This window comes from Corythoichthys intestinalis, chromosome 21, assembly GCF_030265065.1.
Source record: "Corythoichthys intestinalis isolate RoL2023-P3 chromosome 21, ASM3026506v1, whole genome shotgun sequence".
NCBI lineage: Eukaryota > Metazoa > Chordata > Actinopteri > Syngnathiformes > Syngnathidae > Corythoichthys > Corythoichthys intestinalis.
Genome location: NC_080415.1, coordinates 28,740,671 through 28,758,107, shown reverse-complemented (window position 1 = coordinate 28,758,107; position 17,437 = coordinate 28,740,671). Strand labels below are relative to the sequence as shown.

General features: G+C 39.9%; 1 protein-coding gene across 3 annotated transcripts in view; it reads left to right on the top strand.

Annotated features, from left to right (window-relative positions):
* Window positions 1–17,437, top strand: part of fbxo11b (F-box protein 11b) — a 36,936-nt gene that overhangs the window by 16,506 nt on the left and 2,993 nt on the right. For all 3 annotated transcript variants that reach the window (XM_057826219.1, XM_057826218.1, XM_057826217.1), the window contains exons 9-20: window positions 8,097–8,208; window positions 8,283–8,389; window positions 8,451–8,588; window positions 8,661–8,878; window positions 8,954–9,134; window positions 9,210–9,332; window positions 9,607–9,692; window positions 11,189–11,265; window positions 11,337–11,480; window positions 11,542–11,652; window positions 17,129–17,236; window positions 17,305–17,413. In XM_057826219.1, coding sequence (XP_057682202.1) covers window positions 8,097–8,208; window positions 8,283–8,389; window positions 8,451–8,588; window positions 8,661–8,878; window positions 8,954–9,134; window positions 9,210–9,332; window positions 9,607–9,692; window positions 11,189–11,265; window positions 11,337–11,480; window positions 11,542–11,652; window positions 17,129–17,236; window positions 17,305–17,413 — 1,514 coding nt within the window. The remainder of the gene's footprint in view (window positions 1–8,096; window positions 8,209–8,282; window positions 8,390–8,450; window positions 8,589–8,660; window positions 8,879–8,953; window positions 9,135–9,209; window positions 9,333–9,606; window positions 9,693–11,188; window positions 11,266–11,336; window positions 11,481–11,541; window positions 11,653–17,128; window positions 17,237–17,304; window positions 17,414–17,437) is intronic.

Below are 17,437 nucleotides of genomic sequence, written 5' to 3'. Positions count from 1 at the left end.
CAATTTTTATTTGATGTACTATTTCAGACGACGTCTGGCAAATAGTGCATAAATAATGAGCTGTATATATTCATTTTACACGTTCTACTGCCCAAAACAGTGCGTTTTCTTGTGCACTGCCCGACAGCCAGCTAACACTGAATGTACTGCAATAAACCAGAAGGCTTGGTCTTGCGTGTCAATGCGACTGACAGACACAGCACTAAGTGAATGACATGAGAGCCAAACTGTCACAAAATAGATGCAGTGAATTATTCTGAGCGAAAGGGGGCAGCAACGCAGTGCAAAAGGTCAACTGGTTTCCCACACTGGTGCATATAGCCAGACATATTGTTAAATTATACAAATGATAAAATGTATCTTTTAATTAAAAAAAAAAAAAAAATCAAATTTGCTAGGCATGGCGGCTTTTATTTTGGTGTGGCGGTGTAACACAATCTAAAGGGACACCCTGCAGTAGGCCTGCACAATTTATCGATAATGTTGATTTGATATTTGCAAAAAACATACAGTTTCATAACATTCGTAGTACGAGTTTTAACAGTGCGGGTTTTTTTTATTTTTGTTAATACATCGTGATAAATATGAGTCGATTAGCAAACATATCGCAGAATGTATCAAAATAAGTTTGTGGCAGCTCCAGGTTACACAATATTCGGTAATAATTATGGCTGAAAATGTGATAAAATTGAATATTTTTTTGTACTTTAATATTTATTATTACTTGTAATTCTCATAATTCATTCATGTTTTATCATAACAACTCATGATGTACAGTAAATCATTTAAAATTAATTCGTTTTCATTAATATTATATGAATTCTGAATTATTTTTCTTTCACTGGTATTTATTTCATGGGAATGTCTATTAATGAGACAATTATTTAATATGTTCATGTCAATTTTGTGTTTGTGAAGCCTTTTGGAATCTTTTTGATCATTTATTGCTCTAGAAATAAACTTCTATGTGGACCTAGGGCAGTACTTCTCAAATAGTGGGGCGCGACCACCCCGGGGGGGCGCAGAGCAATGCTAGGGGTGGCACGTGTGACCTCGGGGAACATGTTTTTTTTTGTTTGTTTGTTTTTTTGCCGTACTAGAATATAGTGTACTTGCACATCCACGCAGTGGGTGGCAGTGGCGCTCTCATTTTCAAAGTGCGCGCAGTATTTTTGAAGTAAGCAAGAGCACACGGAAGAGACTCATGAAGAGCTGGAGAGCACTGCGCCGTTTTCGAAAGCCGTTTTCTGGCCGGACTCGCGCAGCGACCCACTGTCTTCTCCGGTTCTCACGTGTCCGCCCGAGAAGTGCCATTTTCGGCTTGGGATCGTCACGACGACCGCCCTCACCTACGGTTCTCCCTCGGCCGCCGAGAATGCGCTTTTTTCGGGCCGTTTGCCTTTTGGCTTTGACATTTAATACAGTGGTAGATCAGTAAAGACCATTGTTTACTGTGTCTAAAAATGATTATAGCGGACAGCCAAATCAATTAAGATGCCACTTAAAGACATTAGACCCCAATCTCATTTTTCAGCGAAAATGTGCCGAATATTGCCAACAATCGTCCCGCTTTGTCAGTGTTATATCAGTAAAGCAGTGAGCACTGTTAGCATGCTCAGTGCAAAATAACCACACATCATTGCAAACTGGGAAAATAAAAACTGTCCTTCTGTCCAAAGCCACTTTTTTTTTCCTTCTTCTTTCAGTTTTGTTTTGTTCGGTAAAATTTTTGGGCATATTGTCCTCATGAGTTAATGTTTCTAATCAATTTGAATTTGTTATAATTTACTGATTTTACTTTTCAGTATCAAATGGTCAAAAATGTACCTTGAGTGTATTTTTACAGTTTGGATGTGACTTTTTTTTTTTTTTAAATTCAGGCAAATTGATGCGCGTTAAGTTTTTTTCTGTTACAAACAAAACAATGTTAATAAAGTTATACTTTATAAGTTCATCTGTTATTTTCTCTAATAGAAAAAAAGTATACAATGTGAGGCAGAGGCGTACTTATAATAGTAATATTATAGACAAATGATGCTATTTACAGTGGCGGCAGAGTTTGGGGTGGGGCGTAACAGAAAATAATTGAGAAGCGCAGACCTAGGGGGAGCTGAACTACTGTACTGTTTTTTTTTTTTTTTTTTTTTTTTTTGTTGAATTTGTATTATCAAGTAATGTGCTGTCATCTAGTGGTCTACACTGGAATAACACCCAAAATAAATTGGGCAAAACAAAAATCAATGCACAAACTGTAGGGGGAAAGTAATATCAATATTACGACTACTTTTAACCTGTGTTGAGACCAAAACAGGAAAAATTATGAGCGATTACCATGGAAACGGACGCGTAGCGAGAATCTTTCTAACATTTTTTATTCAAAATGTTCTTCGTACATGACTATAATATTATTCATTCTAAATACATTATGAGACAATAACAAAATAATAACGCAGAGACACGAATGAAACTATGTTCAGATTACTGGTTTGGAAAAATGAATGCGTTACTTGTTACTAATAGTAATCAGATTACAGGTTAGTGACAACACTGCTTTTAACCCACTCTTATTTTGGGGTGACAATATATCGAAAAGGTGATTTATTGCGATACTTTTTAATTTTTATCAATATGCTCCCACCAAGAATCGATATTACGCTTTAAAAAGGTGTGACTGTTTAAAAAAAAAATTGTTGACGTTTATGGGTCACTTTCTATTCATTTTACAACATTTATAAGGTACTTCCTGTCACTTCCAATTCATTTAGATCAGGGGTCCCCAACCTTTTTTGCACCACGGACCGGTGTGATTTGGGTCTTTTCTTTTTTTCACGGACCAGTGCTCTGTCAAATGTTGCACCCTTATAAAATGTTGCTCCCAAAGCTTTTGTGGCGGTGAAAAAGCCCTCTTTTATATTCAGTTGGACTCTCAATGTTATCCAACGGTGCTAAAAAACTATTTGCATCATAAACATACATGTGCAACACTAAAATGGTGTAAATTAATGCTTAACGACACGGCGAAGTCGTTAAGTGAGAGCCGCGTGCAGTTGTTGTGTGCCGCTAACATGGCAAACGCACGTTAATATTCCTTTCTTTAAAGAAAGTTTGTAGTGTTTACTTTGGAATCGCTACATTCGCGGCCATTTTTAACGTTATACGCTTGGAAAATTTCTCAGAACACCGGCAATGTGCGGCAGAAAAATACAGCAAATATAACATTTATTTTTAGCCCCGTTGTGTTAAGTACAGGGGAAAAAAATAACTCACCCGCTGAATCAGTGGGAGGCCTGAGCTTGTTTCTTTGAGGCGAGAGTGTCAACCCATCAAAGTGTGATGGGAGAGTGAGAGAAGCCCGCACAAAGATACGATGTTGGAAATTGTAGCACGGTTTTCAATGCTCTCCTAGCGATCTCAGGATATTCCGGAATGACTTTAATCCAGAACCTCGGTAGAGTTTTTGTCTCAAATGTACGTTTAAGGTCGCAGTCATTTGTGATCTCTACAAATTGTTCCTCCTGTTGCACAGACATGCTCGAATCACTCGGTTTATTCACGAACGGGTCACGAATCCACTCCTTCGCAGTTCGTGGGCCTTTAGTGAATGGGAAGTAGCGTAGATTTTGTTTTCTTCGAGGTTGTAGGCTCATCTTCTGGCTCGTCAGGTGCCCTTTTCCCTGTAAAAAATCTGTCTAAAGACGTCTGTTTTTCAGTCATTCTAGTGTGGGGGCTAATTATTTCAGGGAACAAATGTGATGCGCCCGCCCTGCGTCAGACATTATTATCGAAGACAAGCACACATAGATGCACAAAACAAGATGTACTGCTAGCAGTCCAATCAGTGGATTTCTATGACAACATTCTATCTTGTAGTTTTATATCTAGGGATAGGGACAGGGATATTGATGTGTTAAGGGCAACACGCCAAAGTTAATTTGGCCAGAATGCAGTCGTTAATAAGTTGTTATTTCTCTACGGTCCGCTGCCGGACGGTTAATGATCCCTGCTGTAGTGTACTTTTTCTTTTTCTTTTTTTTTTTTTTTTTTAAATTTGTATTATCAAGTAATGTGCTGTCATCTAGTGGTTGACACTAGAATTACACCCAAAATAAATTGGCAAAACAAAAATCGATAAAGAATGATATCGCGGGGTGATTACGACTGCTTTTAACCAGTGTTGAGACCAAAACAGGAAGAATTATGAGCGGTTACCATTGAAACGAACGTGGAGCGGGAACCTTTCTAACATTTTCCATTCAAAATGTTCTGACATCACTACAATATTCTTCATTCTACATACATTATGAGGCAATAACAAAATAGTAACGCAGAGACATTAATGAAACTAACTTTATTTAGATTACTGGTTTGGAAAAATGAACGCGTTACATTAGTCGTTACTAAAAGTAAGTCATCAGATTTAGGGCTGCAGCTATCGAATATTTTAGCAGTCGAGTAATCGATTGAAAATTGTATCGATTAATTAATTTTTTTTTTTTTTTTTTTTCTAAGTAAAGAGCAATTATACATGAGAAAAAAAAACATTTAATCCAGTATTGAACCATTTTCAGTCAATCAATGTCTTTACTTTCGAAGTACATTGTTGAAAACAGCCAACAATTGCAACTCAGATGTGACTAGAAAAAAAAATTCATTGCTTTCACTCAAACTTCTAGATCTTATTAAAAATACATATTTCTTACCTAAAAATGTAATTACGCTTGATAACACACCACTTGAAAGCTACGTGTTTTCCCCTTGTGTTTCAATTGAATTTCCATTTGTGTCAAGCTATTTTTAAGTTCTAGTTAAGTTTTAAGTTAGTCTAAACTGTAAGTACTGATAGGATTTTGAGTTTTTGCAGTGTTCAAAATGGAGCACATTAAGGACCAGTGCTACTTAGTGTTTTATTCAGCAATGGCTACTGAGCTAAAACTCCGTTACCTTTATTATGTTTTAATTTTACACCCTCATCACTCTACACCGCTGTGTTTTTACAGATTAAATAAAGCCTGTACGTAAGACACATTAGCCACGCATCGGCAGTGGTCATAATCAATAGAAACCTAGCCCTACGAAGAGCTAACGTTACGTGTGCGAGTGACAGTAACGTTATATTTCCGCTTATTACCACCTAAAAAATATAACCAGAATTAAAGTGCCTGTGACACAAAAAAGCATGTTTATTTCATAATACACGCGGTATTTTATGCCCCTGAATGATATGGGCCGCTTGGATGTGTGTGGAAACGATCGCTATTTTTATTTAGTTTTTTTAATCCCGCGCCATGAAAATGAGTGACTTCCGGCTTCGGTCTTGCATTGAGGAGGAGGGCGCTGTGACGTGTACGGTAGAAGACGTCCTCTTCACGCTACAGTGTACTGTTGTGTATGAGGACGAAGGATTCAGCTGATTTTGCGGATTAATACGTTTATTTTTCGCATCACGCCAGCCAAACGGCTGCAGAAAAATCATTCTGTATGAGGGAGAGGCGTATGCGCCTTTTTGGAGTTTCAAAAGGTTCCCATTCACCGTGGATATTTACTGTGGGACCATTGGACTTATGAGGAAGTGAGTAAACATCTTGTTTTGTATTATGTCAAATACGAATACAGCGATTACAAAGTAAACACTACAAACTTCCTTTAAATGAAGGACTACTTACGTTTTATCATTGATAGGCATGTAAAAAGCTCTCCTAATGGTCATTAGCAGCAGCACGTTAGCTGCACAACAAATCCAGCTACCCTCCTCCGGGGAACGAACTGTAAATTGCTCTCCGCCGGGCGGTTTGCCGATCCACTAAGACAATCGACAACCGGGTCGTCATGTCAAATAATCCAGGATAGTTATGTGTGATTTTCCACTTCGAAGACTTTGAAACATCACTCGGTTCGGGTTAGCATGTCGGCTAGCTGTCACGGCTTCTGGTTTGTTTACATTCTCCGAAGCCGGGGAAGGGAAATGACATATGTCCGATTTAGGTGTCATAAAATATCGTTCGGGAGGTGCGACAGTAAAGGTGAAGTCGACATTTTTGACCATTATGGAGTAATTTTGCCATGTCGTCCTGAATAAATGCATTTTTATTATTTCATATTCCATTCAGCACAAGACTGTTATCTGTCATGAACATGCCATTTATTGTGCAATTGGGGAAAATACTTGGATAAAGAGAATATCCTGTAAAAATATTGAAGTAAAGAGACAGAAACAATGACATTTTGCCGCTCTCTTCATCGCGTTTTCCTCGTTGTGAATAGTTCCCCCTCGACGGGCTGACTGGTCCTTCTCAAGCAATTTATATAGCTATTGGGGAAAATACTTGGATAAAAAGAATATCCTGTAAAAATATTGAAGTAGAGACAGAAACAATACATTTTGCCGCTCTCTTCGTCGCGTTTTCCTCGTTGTGAATAGTTCCCCCTCGACGGGCTGACTGGTCCTTCTCAAGCCATTTATATAGCTATTGGGGAAAAATACTTGGATAAAAAGAATATCCTGTAAAAATATTGGAGTAGAGAGACTGAAACAATGACATTTTGCGGCTCCATTCGTCGCGTTTTCCTCGTTCTGAATAATTCCCCCTCAATGGGCTGAATAGTAAAACCGATGAGCCCAGTCTACCGCTGACGTCATCCACCTGTTGGGGACGCTAAAGCCCTATAATGGTAGGCGTGGCTAACCGGCAGATTAAAAGACTAATTTCTCGTTATCTGTGCTTTTCTAAATTGTTGTATATAGTCGAATCGTCTCAAAATATGATTCTAATTCACATAATAATGCCATTTAAGACTTTTTTTCTCGTGTCATATGCTCTTTAAGGGGCTTCTGACTCAACAAGACATGGAAAAACTTATGCATGCATTCATTTTCAGCAGATTGGACTACTGCAACGGTATATTTACAGGTCTTGATAAAAAATCAGTCAGGAAGCTGCAGCAGTACAGAATGCTGCAGCCAGAGTCCTCACAAATACAAGGAAGCTGGACCACATTACACCGGTTTTGAAATCGCTTCACTGGCTTCCAGTGAGTCAAAGGATAGACTATAAAATACTACTGCTCGTCTACAAAACACTTAATGGCCTTGGACCAAAATACATGCTAGACTTGTTAGATTCCTATGAGACATCTAGACCCCTAAAGTCGTCTGGAACCGGTCTTCTGCATGTTCCAAGAACAAGAACCAAGCAGGGTGAGGCAGCATTTAGTTATTATGCTCCTCACCTCTGGAACAAGTTATCCGAACGTCTGAAGTATGCTCAAACTGTTAGCTCCTTTAAATCAGGGCTAAAAACGCTTTTGTTTAGCACTGCATATCCATAACTGTCTATATATTTCAATCTACCTGTTTTCTATTCCTCTTGTGCTTATCTCCGTTGCTGATTTCAATGATTATTAGTAGTAGTAGTTTTTGTTTTATTTTTATTTTTGTTTTAATTTTATTTATTTATTTTTATTCTGTGATTAAATGCGATCTTTTGTCTTGGTTTTTACGTTGTGTTGATTTAAATGTGATTTTTATGGTCTTCATGTGATGTAAAGCACTTTGAATTGCCTTGTGTTGAATTGTGCTATATAAATAAATTTGCCTTGCCTTGCCTATATTTATTAGCGCTGAGAAGTCTACTGCTTAAAGATGGCGGCTGTTCACTAACGCTGCCCAGACGCGGCCGAGTCTGTCATTTCGCATCTAGTTCTAAATGCATGCGATATCTATGAGACGCATCGGACACTACCTGCTACCACATCATCATGCGGGCGTAGTTTTTAGCAACGTCGGCGTAGTTTGTAGCGACTGTCGGCTGCAGTCATTTTTTTTTTTTTAATTGCTTCTTCCTCTACGCATCAGCGCGTTGTCTGTATGTTACCTGCTGTAAGACAAGTTTCCCCCTCTTAGGGGACAATAAACTTGAACTGGATTTGCCCCACTGTATCTCCCTGCATTTTTGGTACAGAAAAAATAGCTAATACCTTAGATGTATGACGGAAAATTTTTACGGTTTTAATACCGTGACGTTTTCATACCACAGTATACCTTGAAACCGGTTATCGGCACATGCCTAGTTACCACCGTCAAATTTGCTTCTCCTCAGTTTAACCCTGACGACAAATCGGCGCAGCACCACAACGCGCACCACTGTCTGGAAATCACAGTCAACTGCAGTCCGAACATCGACCACTGCATCATACGCTCTACATGCACGGGTAAACGAAGACTTAACCTTCTTAAATTTAATGGACATTTCATAAACTACACACAGATTTGGCTTGCGTTTCAGTTGGTTCTGCCGTGTGCGTGAGTGGCCAGGGAGCCTGTCCTACCATAAAGCACTGTAACATCAGCGACTGCGAAAACGTGGGCTTGTACATTACAGATCACGCACAGGTAAGCCGCTCCTTGGCTCTTCGGGGGATAGAGGGAGAGCGCTAACCCGTTATTTTTCCAGGGCATTTACGAAGACAACGAAATTAGCAACAACGCACTAGCGGGCATTTGGGTGAAGAATCACGGCAACCCCATCATCAGACGCAACCACATCCACCACGGGAGAGACGTGGGCGTGTTCACGTTTGATCACGGCATGGTAAGTTTTGACATTTTGACAGTGCTATTCAGATTTACAGATGCCCCAACTTGAAATTGTGCGCACATTTAGGGCTACTTCGAAAACTGCAACATCCACCGAAACCGAATCGCCGGTTTCGAAGTGAAGGCTTACGCCAACCCCACGGTCGTCCGCTGCGAGATCCATCACGGCCAGACGGGCGGCATCTACGTGCACGAGAAGGGGCGGGGACAGTTTATAGAGAATAAAATCTACGCTAACAATTTCGCCGGCGTGTGGATTACGTCAAATAGTGACCCCACGATACGGTAAGAACGTGGTTGGGATTAAATCTACGTGTTTTGAGCAAGTGTAGACTTTTCTTTTTCTGTGTGTCCGTGCAGAGGCAACGCCATCTTTAACGGCAACCAGGGAGGTGTGTACATATTCGGTGACGGGCGGGGTTTAATAGAAAGCAACGACATCTACGGTAACGCGCTGGCGGGAATCCAAATCCGGACCAACAGCTGTCCTATCGTGCGTCACAACAAAATCCACGACGGCCAGCACGGTGGCATCTACGTGGTAAACGTCACTTCTTTTTTGTCAATGTTTAGGGTTCAGTGTGTGTTTTGTGACGCCAAATTTTGTGAACTGCAGCACGAAAAGGGCCAAGGGGTGATCGAAGAAAACGAGGTGTACAGCAACACGCTAGCTGGCGTCTGGGTGACGACGGGGAGCACCCCCGTTCTGCGCAAGAACCGGATCCACAGCGGCAAACAGGTCTCATTAATATACGTGATGTTAAGTCAATATGGCCACCAAATTGTATCATTGTTGAAGGCTTGACCAATGTGCAGTAATGTAATTTCCCCACTAGGTATCACTATTGTACTTTTTATCGTGCTATGAGATAGGAGAAAGCTAAGTAGATTTACATGTTCACTCAGATCTACTGGTGACTATTTGATTATAATAGCCTGTCTGATAATATTAAAGATGTGTATTTGTCTTCCTGCTATGAGTTGTTTTCATATGGCCACTTGTTGTTTCATAGGTGGGCGTGTATTTTTACGACAACGGCCATGGCGTGCTGGAAGACAACGATATCTACAACCATATGTACTCCGGTGTACAGATAAGGTAATGTTCACAAATATACCTGTGTATAAGCACACTAAAAAACTATTTGAAAGCAGTAGACACTAAAATATGTCTTCTTTTATTACATAAAATGTTTTGTGTGTAAGTGTTGTGGTTGTAAGATTTAAAGTGCCTGTGACAACATAGAAAAAAATCTTAAATAGCAATATTTTGTTAATTAAAATCATATATTTAGAGACGATTGGACTATATACAACAATTTGGCAAAGTGCAGATGATAAGAAATTAGTTTTACTATCTGCTGTTTAGCTACTCCTCTCATTGTGGCGGTCTGGCGCCCCCATCTGGGTGATGACGTTGGCAGAATAACAATTTCAGCTGATTTTGAATTCAGCCAAATGGACGAGGAGGATTCAGAACGAGGAAAATGCGACAAAGAGCAGCAAAATGTCATCAGTTTTTATCTCTCTACTCCAATATTGTTACAGGATGTCGTTTTATCTTTATTTTTCCCCTATTGCTAAATAAATTATATAGTCATGACAAATACCATTCTTGTGCTAAATGGAATATGAAATATTAAAAAAAGCATTTATTCAGTACGACAGGGCTAAATTACTGCATAATGGTCAAAATTGCCGACTACTTAAACCTGCCGAACGGTATTTTATGTTACCCATGCCTTTGTCATTTCCCTGCAGGGACTCGAGAAACTAGTTAGCCGTTTCGGCATGCTAACTAGCCATGTTATCTGCCTCGTTAACAAGCTAACGTTACAGTATTTGTTTTACCATCGCTAGACACACTAAATATCCTGGAGTGAACTCTCGTCGCTGGTGGGAAACGTTCATGATGGCGTTTACGTACCTTAAATTTTGTGTAAAGTGTCTGATGATGGTCACTTCAATGTGAAATCATGTTGGAGGTCCTGCTGTCCTTCTTCCTCTAAGCCGCGGCGGTCTGTTTCTTTACTGTAGCCGAAGTACTCCCAAACTAGCGACTTTGTCTTTTTTGAGGGAGGAAAAGCTCAGGTGTAGTGTCACCGACAGACACAGGACAGAGCAACAACCGGAGGGGGAGGGGTCCATTTAATTCAGGAGCATAAATTACCACGGGTAATATGAAATAAACATGTCTTTTTATGTCACAGGCACTTTAAAGGGTTATATTCCGATATATGCAGAAATCTGGTTTATATTGCCAGCCCAGGAACGGAACTCGTTCGTAAACAAGTTTGTTTATTTTAATATACTTTTTTTGTTAACATTTTATTAATTTACATTTTTTACCTAAAAGTAATTTATAATCAACTCATTAAAGACGTTGGGCTGACAGCTATAATAGGCAAACATAAAGAGAACGGTAATTATTTTTAAAATATATAATTAGGAAAATATATCTTAATCGTTTTTCTCTTCTCGTCGCACACGTAAATCCGAAATTAAACAAGCTTCATTTAGGGTACGCATGGTAAAGGTGTTGTCTGGTTCTGTTGGTCAATTAAAAACCTCCGTCAACTCCTCTGTATTTGCCAGGACGGGCAGCAACCCAAAGATCCGTCGCAACAAGATATGGGGTGGACAAAACGGCGGCATTTTGGTCTACAACTCAGGTTCGGTGACGCCTCCTTGCAAACATGGAAGTTCAGCACAAACATTTCTAACGTTGACATGCACGCGGTAGGGCTAGGCTTTATCGAGGACAACGAAATCTTCGATAACGCCATGGCAGGCGTGTGGATTAAAACGGACAGCAACCCCACGCTAAGGCGAAACAAGATACACGATGGCAGAGATGGGGGAATTTGTATATTCAACGGCGGCAGAGGTAGGACAATACGTGACCAAACGATTACCTGCTCGCTACTAACCTTTACGCGTATTTTCAGGGCTGCTGGAGGAGAACGACATCTTCCGGAACGCTCAGGCCGGCGTCCTCATCAGCACCAACAGTCACCCCATCCTACGCAAGAACCGCATTTTTGACGGCTTCGCTGCAGGTTAAAATTACAGACAGTCTTCAGTTAATGAGAGTTAGTTGTTCAAATGGATAGGACGTCTACAAGTGATAAACTTAATTAGAATAAATTTATCACTAGTAGACGTCCAATCCATTTGAACTGGGAGGGTGGCAATCCCTCCCACTTCAAACGGATTGGACATCTATGGCAGTCAGTGGCAGCCAATGTCAGGCGATAAGTTAAATCGGGGGCATTTCACATCATTGCTTTCCAAGAGTTTAAGAAGACAGTCACCGCGCTAAATGCTAATGCTAACGCTACAAGTTAGTTTAGTGTGTGATGATCACTGTCCATACCTTTAAAGGCTAAAGCAACATGGCATAGCCAAGATAAGAAAACAGAACTTACCAAGCAGCACCTGACACGTTTCACAAAGCCTGTAATGGGTACATGCTTAAGCCTGTGTGTGTTAGGCGAGGAGGGGAAGCGCAGCACGTCACATGAGTGACACAGCCAAACGCTGCAAAATGCGTTCTAACTACACATATAATAAGAAAATATCACACATTGTGAATTTGACGTTTATCTCGTTCTTGTGTCGTCAGATGACAACTGGCATCTATCTTGTTTTCCGCGCTTCGTCATGAAAAAATTAGTTGACACAATATCTTCGTTATCGTCATCGTTGATGAAAACAAATTCCAGACTATGACTCTAGCGATATAACCATGTAATCATTTCAACGCTTTCAATTTGACTCGAAAGGAACATTAATGAGCATAACAGCACTGCCGCCATTTCACAAAATTCGAGCAGCAAAAGCAAAATGAACAGGAAAGACGGGATGAGATGAGAGTAGGGGGGGGTCGCGAAACGTCCTACAAGAGGCGAGTTTGACACCCAAAGTACTACAGTGTACTATATGCTTGTTTTGTTTTGATGCATACAGACAAATCATACTAAAGATGTCTTAAGAAAATACTGTAATTTCTGGACTATTAGGCGCCCCTGATTACAAGCCTCACCCAGTACATTTTTAAAGGAAAAACCATTTTGTACATACACAAGCCTCTCCTGCCTATAAGCTGCGTGTGCCCACTTAGTAACAAGAGACATTGACAAAGAAATAGTTTTCAAACGTTTAATAACACACCTTAACTTTTCGTTCCAAACAGCGCCGGCAAACACGGCAGTTATATAGCAGCGGCACGGAAGTTGCATAGCATCAGCATGACGGTGCAGCACTAATTGTGCTGGTTAATAAAAACATAAAAGTCTTTGTTAGCAATCTTCATCTTCCTCCTGTGCATTCAAACCATGAAAGTCTTCACCATCAGTGTTGGATATGAAGACGCTCAGATGCACTTCGCCACGCACGCACCTACTCAGTCTCTCCTTCACGTCGCCTTCAATGTCTCCCATAATGAGGCATATTCACTCCCAGCCTGTGCCGTCCTCCTCGCAGCAGACTGGCCCCTCAAAACCCCTTGGTGATGGCGGACTCTTTCACAGCGCTTCACGCTGCCAGGCTCCCCCGGCAAACCTGTACAAAAGCTGCTCTTCGCATGCGGCGAGTCTTGGCAAACGATCTCTCGCCGCTCATCATCAAAGTGTCCCATACAACTCGGATGGCCAATTTAATTTCTTCTAGCATTTTCCATGATGCAGGTCTGCCAATTCTATTCATGCACAAAGACGAGGGTCCGCCACCTCTATTCATGCACAACGCACAAAGTTAAACTACCGGTAGTAGTGCAAACTAGCGTCTTCCTCGACACATATATTCCACGTGTCTCACTCCCACATTCCATGCTCAGCGCCCCTGGCGGCCGTCAGAAAAATACACAAACTGGCCGCATCATTGCACACGCCGCAGGACCCAAAATGAGAGAAAAAAGTAGCGGCTTGTAGTCCGGAAATTACGGTTCTTAAACGTAGTAATACCAAATAAGGATGGTTTAAATATGCTACGTGACTATTGCGATCAACAGATAAACAATCTGCTTTAAAGCTACCACAAGAAAACACAGTCCTTAAAGGGAATCGCAGATAGAAAGGGATGTAGTTCTTAAAAGATAATTTTAGTATGAGTTATAATACTTTGATATTGAAACCATTCTTAATGTTTTCGTTTCAATAAAATTTGTAAAATCATTTTAACTAGTAGGTTGCCATTGTTGTTGACGTCGCAGGGCGGTGACGCCACGCTGCCGGAATTCCACGTGTCACTCTTTTTAAAAAAAAATAATAATAATAATAAAAAATTTTAAAAAGTCTTTATTTATGTAAGGTAGTTTTAAATACACCACAAGGTGTCAATGGCGAGTTTTAAAATAATTAGGGATCAAGACAATGTGTGCGTTTTGTCCCTTGACCGACCCCGTAGTTTTCCTATAATCCACAGTTGGGTGTAAGGCAAAGAGAAAGGATAGTGGACACTGGCGTCCAGATTCGTAGCTCGGACCGCTCCGTTTATTGGCATAGGCTTCGGCAACTCGCAACAAACATAAATATCATATATTGAAAATACAACAAAAATAATGCATCTCTCAAAAAATAATGTTCACAGAAAGAAAAGTGCTTCAATCTGTATTAACGAGGCCCTATTCTCACACAGTTAAACAACAATGCAAAGAGAACTGGCATTCACATATTCACAATCAAAATAGATATGGCGGAAAACAATCAGGTGACTTGAAGTTCCGCTCTGAGACCCCCAATTTGGCCAAATTTCAAAATTTTCCTATATGCATGCGTGATACATCATTGGAAAGCTTAAAATCTCAATTTTCTGGGGGAAGAAAAATTTTGAACATGAGGGCATTTAAAAAAAAAAATTTAAACAGCAAAACCCTAACTGGAGGTGAGAGCACGCGAGAGCATAATTAAAGACACCATGATTTTAATGAGATATTATCGCGTAACTACCTCTTTTCGATCCAAAAACTCCATGTAGCATGTATCACCGAGTGTCAAGAGACAGCTGTGAATGGCCATAGCTGGATTTTTGGGGGATTTTATGGGTGAAACATGGTAATATAACAAGGGTAGCGATGCAGAAATTGCAGACATCAAGGAGTGGTCAAGATTTTGTTTTTCATATATTTACCCTTTTAAACGTTTTTTTTTTGTTTGTTTGTTTGTTTTTGTTTTTTTTTTTTCAATTTTTCTTTTTTGGGATGGATTATTTATCATCTAACATATCAGGGGAAATGCGACTGTAACAAAAAAAAATACAATTAAGCGATAGTTATGAGGTAGATATCCGTGACTTTTTTACAGACGCCATTAGTTCATTGTGACGTAATTTGTTTAAAAGTTTAAAATATGCGAGTGAATAATTTTTTAAAGTCGTTTTTTTTTTTTTTTTTTTTAAACAAAATATTAGACATCAATTAATGATTCTACGCTAAAAATGACAGAAATTTTGGATAATAAATATTACTTCTTTTTATGGCTGGGTTGAAACAAAAGCGGTTACGCGACGTCTGTAAATGGCGGTTTCCAGGGTAAAACAGACAACTTAAAAATAGTTCAGGGGCTTAATGCGCGATGAATCTGCTATGGCAGCATGTAGACATATTGTTTTATCAAACACAACAGTTGTTTTGGCTTAAAATACATTTTATTTTAAAGAGGAGTGCAAGAGCAGAAACTGCTTTTTCAGTCTTGTCTTTGTTTTCTGCCATATGCAAAATACACATAAAACTTACTCAGACTTTGGTCAAATTCTAATTAAAATTTTAAGCAACAAGCTCAACAAATACATTGGATGGCAATATTTAGTCACAATATACCAGCTATGATGCTCGGAGCTATTATGAGGAGTCTTGTTTGTCGTGAACACAACACTCAAATGACCGTAAATCACAATGGACCCACGAAACAGGAAACTACGGCGTCGGTCGAGGGACTAAACGCACTCATTAGCTTGATCTCATTAATTTAAAACTCACCGTTGACACATTGTGTATTTAAATCACTACCTTACATAGTTAAAGAGTGACAAAGTGAAGTACGGCACCGTGGCCATGTGACATCAACAACAATGGCGAGCTACTAGGTTGTTGTTTTTTTTTTAATCAAAATTTTACACATTTTATTGAAACGAAAACATTAAGAGGGGTTTAATATCAAATTATAACTCGTACTAACATTTATCTTTTAAGAACTACGTCTTTCCATCCATGGTACCCTTTAAAAGTATGAGAGGGAAACACATGCAAAAAGTATTTTGAGGCAATGAAAAGGTAATAAAAGACAATAAAAACACAAATTGTAAGTTCTCGCCGCGTAGAAGGAATTGCAGTAACTGGCAGCATTCGTCGAGTGACAGTGACAATCTACGTCATCACCCCAAGCGTCCATTGTGTGCATAAATCAAAACATGAACTAAATATTATAGATTTTTAAATCAATGGCAATATTCTATGTGTTTATAACAACATTTTAGTGAAAGAGAATAATTGTGACTTATTACAGCCTACAAGTCTTTCAGTCCGAGGTTCCCTTTAAGAATAACAATTATTCGGAGGTATTGTCGCTACATTTGTGTTTGAATTGGTTAAAAAATGGACAATAAGGCTACGTTCATACTACGGGTCTTAATGCACGAATCCGATTTTTTTGTGTTTTTCCCACTCGAGTAAGGCATTAACTTGACGGTCTTAACGTGACAAGTTGCATAGAACTGGATCATTTCAAATCCGATCTGGGCCACTTTCGTATGTGGTTCAAATCCGATCTGGGCCACATTTTTCCAGACTGTCGCGGCGGTCTGTACTGTCCAGTCTCTCAAATCGGAATTCATGCAGCAATTACGTCATCAAAAAGCGAGAGAGACGTCACCGTAGCTGTGCGTTATTAGCGCCTAGCTTGCCTTGAACACGGCTTTTTAGGAAGGGTCTGACTTGACGAGTCATAAAAAAAAATTTTTTTTTTAAATGGGTTGAGGATAAGCCTGAGAATGATTGGTTTTCTGTCTGCTCCATATACGCAATATTTAAACATTGCTTACACGGCCAAGAGTCGGGGCAAACTGCGCGTATGTGTGTGTGACATGCACCGACAGTGTTGCATGCTATCGATCCATATACTTTGAATATAAGCCTAAACTGGGATTATTTATGTCTGTTATTTGTGTCCTCTTTTTAAAAAGCCAAATATGATATCCCTGGAATGACTGATGACAGCCAGCATGTGTGGTCATTTGTTTTGATGCTTCTGCGCATGCGGGTCGTCTTGCTCAGCGCTTGTCGGACTGCGAATTAGAGCGCATGCGTAATACTTGAACGGTCTCAATGGACAAAGGCAGTCTGAACGGGCACGCCAAAAAAACATATGACAAAAAATCGGATTCGTGCATTAAGACCTGTAGTATGAACGTAGCCTAATATCCCATATTGGCAATAATTTGAGATAATATATTGCCTTCTAAAATTTGCTATCGCGACAGGCCTACCATAGGCAATGGCACTGAAAGAGTGTGAGAATGATCTAGATATCATCCTTCCAGGTATCGAAATCACCAACCATGCTACGGCCACCCTGGAGGGAAACCAAATCTTCAACAACCGCTTCGGTGGCCTTTTTCTAGCATCGGGCGTCAACGTCACCATGAAAGGTTAGAACGTTTTCCTTAAATTCCCTCAAAACAAAATGAAAATTCTTTTAAATATATGTTGTTACCAGACAATAAGATCAACAACAACCAGGACGCCATCGAGAAAGCTGTGAGTCGAGGGCAGTGCCTCTACAAGATCTCCAGCTACACCAGCTACCCTATGCACGACTTCTACAGGTACGTCAGTTTTTTTCCCCTTTT